The following is a 10866-nucleotide window of genomic DNA, read 5'->3' on the forward strand; positions in this document are numbered from 1 at the left end:
AAGACAGTGCAGCTACATTGCATACAAGAAACCCTCTTCCTAAAGAAAACATCTTAATTGTGTGTGCTCAGTGTCCACAGCAGAAAAGAGGAGCTCAGAAAGGCATTCATGTATTTCCAGAAAGACCATGCTTGATATCCCAGTTCTGTAGGAGTAAACGACCTTCCATTAAACTTCTAGGAAACGTATTTTCGTACCATTGCAAAAACAAAAAAAAAAAAAAAAAAAGAAACTGCAAAATGACCCACATAAGAAATACCATATGGAGGGATTTGAAGAACCCTGAAGCCTCTCTCACATGCAGAGAGGTGCCACAGAAACTCGCTTGAATATACTGCCCTCACAAAGTATCCTGAACACACAATTCTAGCGAGGATCTCTTTGGCTACTACTGCATGTTCACATTACAGCTTACACCAAGGTGGAAGGGATCAGAGATAAGGTTTTGCACTACAGCGGAATTAAGGTTTTTTTGGGTTTTTTTGTAAAACAATTATTTACATATAACAGCTTACACAGCTGCAGAACCAGCAGTATGACTATGGCTCACAGAGGACTTCCTTGACTTGTCACTTCCTTGCCCTAAAGGAAGGTCAGTTTGACATTCAGGCAAGAATAATGGAAACAAGGCAAGTGAGCCCAAATCCACAAGCAGAATGATGCAGAATTACAAGCCTAAATCCAAGACGGAAACCCTCACAGGCACCATAAAACCCCTTGACAGGCCCACCAAGTTCAGGCAGCAAAAGCTGCAAACACGTGGATGGATAAAAAAGCTTCCATACCAGCAAGGTCATGAATCAGGCACTACATATAAACCCAGTTTTCAAAAGCATCAGACTCCTAATGGACCCAATTTGAGCAAACGCTAACATAACTGAGCACCTCACTGTAAAAGCCAGTCTTAAAAATACAGAATTAAAAAAAAATCCAACTCTAAAGATGAATCTTTTAAGCCATGAAGTATTCATCCAGGATCCTATGCCAATTTTCAAACCTTAGAGATTTAACACCCTCACCCCCTACAGCCACACACAGTACATTCTCTATGAAGAACTTCCGGTTCATCCAATTAGAGGGCATTCAGACAGACAATGTGCAAGGGAAGACTTTATGATTAATTGGACTAGACAGACAGAAGCATGACTTGTAACCAAACAATTAAGACACTCACCTACAAGAGAGAAGAGAGAGCGGTTCTGCTTATTCTCTTAAAGACTATTTGTACACCTCACCAAATGACTGATTAAGGTAAGAATAAGTTGCCATTAGGGAAGAGATCAGAATATCTGGATTGTTCTGAGACACATGAAAGCCTGGTTTAATAGCCTGTAGGAGAAAGGTGTAGTCCTATTTTGACGCTTATCTGTTCTGGGATGTTTTTTCCCTTATGCATCCCTTCCACAAAATAATGAGAACAATCATTTTTATTGTAGTGTTTTTACAAGGATTAATTGCAAGTACCATGCAGATTAAAAATACATCCAAGGCATTAATCACTCCCACAGACATTACACTTTAAAGTGACAGCTTCCAGAGAAGAAGAATGACATGCCTTGGATGAAGCGATAAAGAGCTGTACTTTCAAAAAACAGATTTGTTTCTTAAAGCCTTAATCACAGTATTGTTATTAAAGAGGTATTTACATTTTGCCAACCAAACATTAATCACTCACAGTTTTCAAAAAACCCCAACCCTCTTTTTTGTTTGGTTTGTTGTTTGTTTTTTTCCCCTCCAGCCTCTGAGAGATAAAGCTATAACTACCTGGCAAGCACAGCCTTATGGTAAAATTGTTGTAGATTTCCAAGACTTCTCAAAACTACATTAAACAAAAGCCAATCAGTCACAGAGGAGTAAAGAATGTTTTTCTTTCTACTGAATACATTTATATTCCTGGAAATTTAAAGGTTTGTTTAGTTTTTCTAGAAAAGACCCTTTCTGAAATTATGCCAGATGCAGAGCAGTACGATGACTGGGCTACTTTCAGCACAGCACTATTCCAAGAGCTATCCTTTGGCTACAAGCCAACCCTGCCCGCATCAAGTAAAAAACAACACAAAATCTGTTAAATCACACTTGAAAAAGTACAACAGAAATCCCAAGCAATTTCCTGTTGTGCAATTCTTTACTATGACAGTGGTGAGACACTGGAACAGGTTGCCCGGAGAAGCTGTGGATGCCCCCTCCCTGGCAGTGTTCCAGGCCAGGTTGGACGGGGCTTTGAGCAACCTGGTCTAGTGGAAAGTGTCCCTGCCCATAGCAGGGGGGTCAGAACTAGATGATCTTTAAAGGTTCCTTCCAACTCAAACCATTCTATGACTTGGCCAATGCATTTCAAACTGCATTTTATACTCTTGAGTCCATAACAATAAAAAAAAATCCCCAGTTCTATCCTATCTGTAATTCCAGCAGTTTGTTAATTTGCTTTAGAAAATTTTTATATTGAGATTAACGAGAGTATGTTGCAATATTAGTGGAGATAACATGCAATTACTAATCATAACTTTGTATTATGGAATGTCGCCTTCCTGGGTGAAGTTTATGGTTATGCCTTTGGAGAATGTGCAATAATTTGAATATTAGAAAAAAATGTAAAATCTACTCCTCTTGTATGTCTATATAGGTTTCTGTATGGCAAGTAGTTTTTCCTGTTATATTTCCTCAGCTGATGTCTTGTTCAACAGTAAAGTTCCTGCCACAAATCAAAGACAGCAAATAGGAATTGCAGCTTCTCCCACCAGGGTTTTCTAAAGGGGAAGATGCTCTCTCTTCAACTTGGATAACACTACCACTCTGTCAATCTCTCAGCTAGTCATCACCTAGCAAAAGCAAGGCAACATAGTCACCAAGACAACATTTTTGTACCCTCTCTTAAGAATGACTACTTAAACTCTGGCACTGATACATCCCTACAGCTGCAAGATATAACATCATGCAAATTTTCTTTCTTTACAAGAGTTAATGGTGCTTCATACTGGATGGGAAGCTGACCATGAATACTTACTCTAACACAGAATCGTAGAATACCAGGTTGGAAGGGACCTCAAGGATCATCTGGTCTAACCCTTCATGGCAAAGGCCATGAAATTCTAGACAAGACTAGACAAAAAGTCTAGACAAGATGGCCCAGCACCCTCTCCAGTTGAATCTTAAAATCCACTGCTTGCCTGGGGAGATTATTCCAACAGCTGATTGTTCTCGTTGTGAAAAATTTTCCTCTTGTGTCCAACTGGAATCTCCCCAGGAGTAACTTGTACCCATTACGCCTCATCTTTTCCATATGATTCCTTGTAAAAAGGGAGTCTCCATCTCCTTTCAGTTAGCATCATCACTTTACAACTGAATTCTGTTCTTCATTTCCCAGACATCAAATTCTTTCCAACTCTTCTAAGTCTTTTTTCTAGTTCTGTGTTCAGTGTTTCTACTCCTATCTCCTATCTTTAGCATATCATTCTTTACCACTACTCATCCATTTTTGTCTATCCTTTGTATGCCACAAGTAAGGTAATGCACTCCAACTGTTAGCTACTACAAACAGAAAAAAAATCCAATATTTACAACAAAAAACCACAATGCATGTAACTCATCACAGTTATGAACTCCCAAACAGGATCTTCAATTTTCATCACCACATATACTTGAGTGTCCTTGGACATCATAAAACTTTCTAGCTTTTAATTTACTGGCTTGAAACAGCAAAGTGGTTTGCAAATATGTTGACTGCCTACAAAAGGTTTGAATTCCCAAAGAAGACAACAGAAGGACTTTGACCTATACCTAACTGAAGTACTATGCAATAATTGCATTCTGAATCAGGTCAAAATTATTTTGGCAATGTGAAAGCTAAGCAATCTAAATTGCTAACATCCCCGTGTCCCCTTCTCACTTCATAAGAGAGAAAGAACTGAAAGCCCTAAGTCTTTCCTTAAACAGCAGCAGATAATGAAAAAAAACCTATGAAATGACATCTATCTCCAGATAAATCTGATCTACACAATTCAAATGCACAAAATCTGTTGAAAAAAGCATTTTCTCCATTTGCTTTAAAGCAATATGGCAGGTTAAAGAAATCAACAGAAAATTCTAAGCCAACAGACCTGTACCGGCTGCTGTTAGGGCCACACATCTCCCTGTTTCAAGCGAAGGAAAGAGAAAGCAGAAGAACTATTATCTCAACAACTGCAATATATCATATGCAGTTTTACACAATCATGCTTTTCCCAATCTAGACAGCAGCCCTGATTTTTCAAATGCCTTATAAAAAAAAAAAGGGGGGGCGGGGGGGGCACTGATTTCTTTAATTTAGCCCTTGACCTTCCCTTTGCTTCCCAGACATGGCTAGCAGAACTGTGGGACTTTTTTCAAGAAACTCAAAGAGGCAGAGAATATTCCACACTCCCAAGATAATGATGATACACTAGCATGCATGACAAACCCCAGAAACTGAGCAGCCATCCAAGGTAACATGACTCAAATTAGGGTGGCAATCAAATGAGGAGTCATGACTCAAATTGATTACTTTCAGCATTTTATTTTGTTGACTGCCAGGGTTGTTTTCAGCAGACTCACAGCATGCTCCAGTGGTCAGCACTGTAACTGAAACAAATTCACTTTTCCCAGTTACCTTTTACAGGCCCCTTCAGGTAAATTGGTGCAGTAACCCCCACCTCTCCCTCCCTAGGGTTCACGAAGCAGAAGCTGAGAACTACTGGTTTCAACTAAACTCTGCTTTGGTCAACCAATCTTACAGAAAAGAAACAAGCAATAGAAATGATAGGGAAACATTTCCCCGTTGCAAAAACACAGACGGGAAAGAAGATGAAAGCTCCAAGAATGTTTGTCCTTCAGTAGAATGATGACGACACCACCTCCTGCACATGCCACAGGAAAGACAAATACTAAGTAGAGATAAAATATTAAAGACAAACACTAAAGACAAATAATAAATGAAGATAAGCTGGGAACTGTAAGGGTGATTTTCTCCAGGATGCCAAAAAAATTTTTTAAAACATCAGAGCTAGCAAAGCAGAGTTGAGGTCCATCCATTCCTGAAACTGAACTGAAGCTTATGAAAATTTGTTCACGCTACCCAGCTACGGTTAGCTGGAAGCCTGATGAGCAGGGAACTGGAAGCTGTTGAAGACAGTAAACTTATTTGCATAAACCCACAGATGAAAGGCAGCTCTGCAGGACATGAAGCCAGCAAGCAAATGTTTTTGGTTTGTTTGTTTTTTTGTGGGGAATCCATGGCATGCTGACACAAAAAGCAGGCGAGCCTGATGTCACATCAGACCATTTCTAACTCATCCGTGGCCAGTCAATCCTGCTGTCTGGTTGTAAAACAACTGGGGAAGGAAGATGTCTGGTATTCTCCACAGCAGTGCTGAGTAACTTTCAGACAGCTAGCCTGAAGCAATAGGACAGGACCAAATTTGCAGCTAGTTTTCCATTATGAAAAGTGAAAGTAAAAGATTATCAGAACACAACACTAAGTAGCATTTAACCTTTGAACACATGCAAGATAAGCAACATGCAAGGGGCGGGCAAGATTCAAACCAAAAAAAGCATACTCACACTTTGATATTCTGAGAAGAGCACATTACCGTCTTCCCAGCTGATGGAAATCTGACAAAAATGACTAACCTTGTACAACAAAGGATAACCACCATGGAATCTAACAATGTTGGGAGAAGTCAGGCCACAACACTGTAGGATGTACTTCCCACACATTATTTTGACATTTTGTTTTTAAGTTGTTTCAGTAGCTGTGTTGTAATTTATCTTATAAAGGTAATGAGGCCTTAATCATGGATCTCGCAACAGCACCTTACTATTCATTCTTTTTTCCCTTGGAAAAGGAACAAGTCTACTTACTGACATACTTCCTGAGAACTATTTGATCTATGAACAAGCAAAGAGAACTATTCTACTTTACCAGAAACAGAGCTCTTTATTTTCATTAAGAACATGCAACTCCCTCGTTATACCAAGACATCAGTAGGTTGTTTACAGCAGCACCAAGATTAAAGCAAACCATGCAGATCGTCGAGCTCTGGTCTTTAAAATCTGGCTACAAGATTTTACAGTGTTATTTCCAACAACCTACGTAAGGTCCCGATTCTACAAAGACAGCCTCACTAAAGCATCTCAGTATGCCTGTACGAAGCTGAATAAACATTAAAACTTCAAAGGGCACGAGTTGAAGGGGTCTATGTATTGACATACCCACAAAACCCACAAACGGGCTTTTCAAACAAGAAAACCCTCTCAGCTTGCACATAAGTTACTCATATTGTGATGACAGTGGATTTTTAAAATTTTTTTACAGTATCTATTTAATTAGTGGTTGTTTTATGATCTGTCTACATTTCTTGTTACGGACAGCAAAAAATCAATTAAATCCACTTGTGTTTATAATCACCTCATGTTCTTAAGCTGTGGTTTCACAAAGGCTTCAAGATGATGCAAGTGCAGCCATCCACTGAAAGGATTTGTTTCAGTCCACCTCCACATTCCCCCCCTCTCCTTTGGTTAGCACTAGCACTCCTGCAGTTTCTTGCTGTGTGTTACATCAGAGAAAAGCTGTAGCAAAAGACTGTACCATTAAAAGGGCAATGAAATTTCAACCTTTGGGCAAGGCTTCCCATTATATGTAGCACAGTATAGCCATGCAACGTTCACAGAAGGAGACAGCACCGCAAGTGAGTCAATTAAGCTAATTCTGAAAAAAAAATATTAAAAAATATTAAAAAATAGTAATAATAAACTGAGTAGCATTCTACCAGATTACAGAGTGATTCAGACAGCTCACTAGCTGCACTATCTCCAGATTCATCACTTGGGTGACAGGGAACAAAGTCACCCCTTTCTTCTAGGGTCTACAGATAAGGTAAATGTAGCTTAAAACTCTGTTCACTTCAGTTTTGCTAGGGAACAGCTGCTTAAGTTACAATTTTAACTGCCTGCCACATAGGAATGCTCCTTTTGGATTCTATTTTTTTTTTACAAAGTATGCATAGCACACTGTTTCAAGTGAACAATGATTTTTTTTAAATTAATAGAAATTAGATTTACAGAAATGAGATGTCAAATACTACTTTAATTCAAACCCAGATGTAAAGTAAGGATCCTTCTTACTCTAAGTGCCACTAGGGAAACCAGTGAAGTCCATAAAAAGAGCTCTAGGTATCTTTAACATGAGCCTGACGTGTACCTCAGACTCTTTAGGTGAGACACTAACTGTAGACCTGTAAAGTGTGTGATGGCAAGGCTGCCAACAGCACTCCCTGCTGCCCATTTCATCATTCCATGGCCTTCTCAGTTGGGCCAAAACAGCTACACCCACACTGCCAGATGCTTATAACCTGTAAAGGTGATCTTAGATCAGACCAGTTCCTTTATCTGGTGCACAGCACAGAAATTTAAGTCCCTATATGTGGTGGATGCTGTTGGGAATCGGGAGATGTGAAGCAGGGATACCTAAGTCAGCCTAACCACTCAACACCTTGTGCTGTGAAACTACCAAGAGAGCCATTCAATGACTCTTTATAGCCGAGAGGCTTTCAACTGCCTATAATAAGCGCTTCTTCTAGTTTGAAAACTCTCACAGAGAAGTTCTTCAGGCACGTTTGTAACAAATTTGCATTCAAAGGCAGAAGCTTTTTATGAAATAAGACACTTTTCTAAAAGATACTCCCTAAATATTCTCTCGGGGTTTTACACACAAACTGACAAAATGGCACTATCAAAAAAAAGTCCTATCTCCTAGTTCATAAAAAAATAATGTACTTGCCAAGTATTTCACTCCCTGTAACATAATGTGCTTCAAATCTGATTCCTCATGTACTAACACTGAATGGAAATTCATGTAAAGGAGGTGCACAGCCTGAAAACACTTAGTCATTTGGAGAGCACTTGAGAAAGAAGTAATGTAAAAAGTGCCAGCACATACACCTACACCAGCAGATCAGTTTTCTCAGATTCTATGCTATTTTAGTCTGGCATTATCTGGCTGCAACCAGAGCACAGTGATGATTCAGTAATATTGCAAGGAGTACACTTTTAGGATAGGGGGATGGGATCATAATCACTTCCATAGAAAAGAAAACAAAAAATAGTCTCTCTAGAATCTATTAGACCAGGCATCTGCTAGCGTGTCATTCTGTACTGAAGACACCAGAGCTCTAACTAATGATTCCACTACTTCTGACTGCTAGTCAAAAGATTGAAAAGCACAGCAATCTGACATGTTAATTTGCAAAAAACCGTACTCCCATCAGACACCAACCTGTTCCCTTTTCAAGCTCCATTTTGCCACACTGACCTGTAGTCCCTTCTCATCCTCCATTTTTTCTGAATCTCAAAGAACAACCGGAAACAAGCTGTGAGAAGACTTCTGTGACTTGGAGCCCAGACAGGAGAAATCACATGGCAGTTTTTCCCTTCCTTAAGTCTAACTTTTACTCACAAAGCTAGAAAGCAAACACCAACTAGGTCGGTAGAATCTAATCAATAGCCAGGTCCTAATGACTGTGTCAACTGCCGCTCAATTTCAGTATTTTCACAGGGCCTATTGACTTTGGTTTCAAAATTAAGTATAACTTTTGGCAAAACATCAAACTCTTCCAAATAAGGACACTAAGCTGTCCCTGCTTTTGTATGCGTGGGACCTGAAGTCCCTTGGACAAACAAACTGTCTTAAGAGTCAGAGCCAGCACACAACTTCAACAATAACAGCAGTATCTAAATAATGAGGTCCTGCAAACACAGTAATATATGGTAGCAAAGGGAATTCCTATGTTGTGTTTCTGGGGTAAGAAACACCATCCTTTCTGCCAAATTACTTGAGTTGTACCTCTCCACCGTCCAAAACGCAAAGGGAGTATCCTAGCTCTGATGCACACACTCATCCCCAACGCTAGCTCATCTATATATGCTTTCAAGATCCAAGAGAATCACTTGTCCCTAGCTAAGCTGACAAGGCATCAAAGATGCTTCCTCACGATGTGCCATCTATGTAAAATCTGACAAAGTCTAAAACCAGAACAGGCTAACAAAAATAAACTGAATCTGAAAACCACCACAGAAAAATCTGGACGAGAAAGGGAAGAGAGCTGACAGGACAACGTTATAAATGTGAGACTATTTGACTCACGCCCAATAATTGAAGTCATAAACATCCCTGTCAGTGGTTGTTCTAAGATTTTCCCAAATACCTCTGTGCCTTTCTTCAGGCTCTTAAGACTTCAGCTACGTGCTGAGCTAATAAGCAAACAAACAAACATTTACTTAGCCCTCAGAGGACATCGGAGGATTTCACAAAAAACACACACGAGGCCCGCCCTGCAAAACTTCCTCGCAGGCTCACCTCGCACAGCTACCAGGTTAGGACCAAGGCGGACAAAGAGCGGTCTGAGGAGCGGCTGCGGAAATACTTACTCCCTGAGCCACGGCTGGCTCGTCCCGCTCCCCCTCAGCCTCCCTGCCGAGGCAGCTCACCCCTCCGCCCCTCCGCCCGCCCGGGGCTCGGCCTGAAGGGCCGGCCGGCCGCCTGCCGCACGGCGAGCCCCTGGAGCCCCTTCCCTCCCGCGGGGCACCGAGGGCAGGGGCGGTCGCGGGCCCCGGGAGGGACGCAGCCGCCCGCAGTGCGCACGCCACCCCCAGCCGTCGCCCCCCAGGGCCGCCGAGGGGGCAGGGGGGTCCTCCCCGCGCAAACCCTCGGGACGGGGCGGGGGAAGCACTCCTGACGGGGAGCCCCGTCCCGGCCCGGCGGGCGGCCCCGCCGGCGCCCTCCGCCACGGCCTAGCCGGCTGCCCGCTGGACTCGGCAAAGTTTCGGCAGGGCGGGGAGAGGGAGGAAGCCCTCAGCCCGGCCGCCCAGAGACGCGGGGGGGCGGGGGCCCGCGGGGAGCCCCCCTTCCCCGCCGGGGCCGGGAGCGGCCGCGCTGCGGCGCGTCGCAACGGCGCGGCCCCACCGGGCGCAGGAGGAGCCGCCACCCAGGCGGCGGGGGGCCGGGGGGGGCGCCCGGCCGGCGGGCAATGAATGGCCGGGCCAGACCCGCCCCCACCCCCGGCTCACTCACAGGCGACATAGGCGACGAAGGCGAGCCCCATAAGCAGCTTCATCCTCCTCCGGTTGATGGCGGTCAGCAGGCGCAGCAGCGGGCCCTTGCTCACCATGCCCCGCGGCGCCCGCACGGCTGGCCACGCCACCGGGCTCGCGCGCGCGCGGCCACCCACCGCTCGGCTCGGCTCGGCCCGGCCCCCCCGCGCAGGCTGCCCGGGAACCGCCCGCGCAGGCGCAGCAGCGCCCGCCCGCCCCTTTCCCCCGCTGTGGATGCGGTCGGCGGCTCAACGGCGGCCGGAGCGGTGGCAGCGGCGGCGCATGCGCGGTGCGCTACCGCCGGGTGGCCTCAGCCTCTGCCGGCGCCGGGGCTGGGGGGCGAGGCGAGGCCAGGCCAGGCCAGGCCAGGCCGCGCCGCGGTGCCCCGGGGCCTGGCCGCCCCTCCGAGCGATGGGCTCTTGGCTAGAGCCTGCCCGGAGGGCGCCTGCCTCCCACAGAGCGTGCCTGAGGGAAAGCGGCGGCGCCCGCAGCCTCCCCGTGCCCCAGGCCTGGGCGTTCAGGGTGCTCCAGCGTCAGCGGTCTTGGTCACCTGTCACCTCCCGGCGGGGCGTCCCTTAGGTGGTGACTTGCCGCGATGGACAGACAGACACGTGTAGACAAAATGTGTGTCATGCAGTCTCCCTCAGTGCCCGGTATTTTGAAAGCACCTTTTGCCTCACCCCAGATACACTTTCTGTACCTGCACACCTCTCTTTGGTATGGTAAATGAAACATTTGCGGATCTTTTTTTTCCCCCAAAGTAAT

The 10866-nt window shown here is 44.5% G+C and overlaps 1 protein-coding gene across 4 annotated transcripts in view; it reads right to left on the reverse strand.

Annotated features, from left to right (window-relative positions):
- The window catches only part of UXS1 (UDP-glucuronate decarboxylase 1), a 63065-nt gene extending 52814 nt beyond the window's left edge, over positions 1 to 10251 (reverse strand). For 2 of the 4 annotated variants that reach the window (XM_074815165.1, XM_074815160.1), the window contains exon 1: positions 10082 to 10251. In XM_074815165.1, coding sequence (XP_074671266.1) covers positions 10082 to 10178 — 97 coding nt within the window. In that variant the 5' untranslated portion in view covers positions 10179 to 10251. Of the gene's footprint in view, positions 1 to 6421; positions 6766 to 10081 lie in introns of those variants that run through there. The other 2 variants (XM_074815161.1, XM_074815164.1) reach the window with 2 other exon arrangements.
- Between the last annotated feature and the right edge of the window lie 615 nt (positions 10252 to 10866).

The sequence above is a fragment of the Strix aluco genome, chromosome 2 (genome assembly GCF_031877795.1).
Source record: "Strix aluco isolate bStrAlu1 chromosome 2, bStrAlu1.hap1, whole genome shotgun sequence".
NCBI classification, from domain to species: domain Eukaryota; kingdom Metazoa; phylum Chordata; class Aves; order Strigiformes; family Strigidae; genus Strix; species Strix aluco.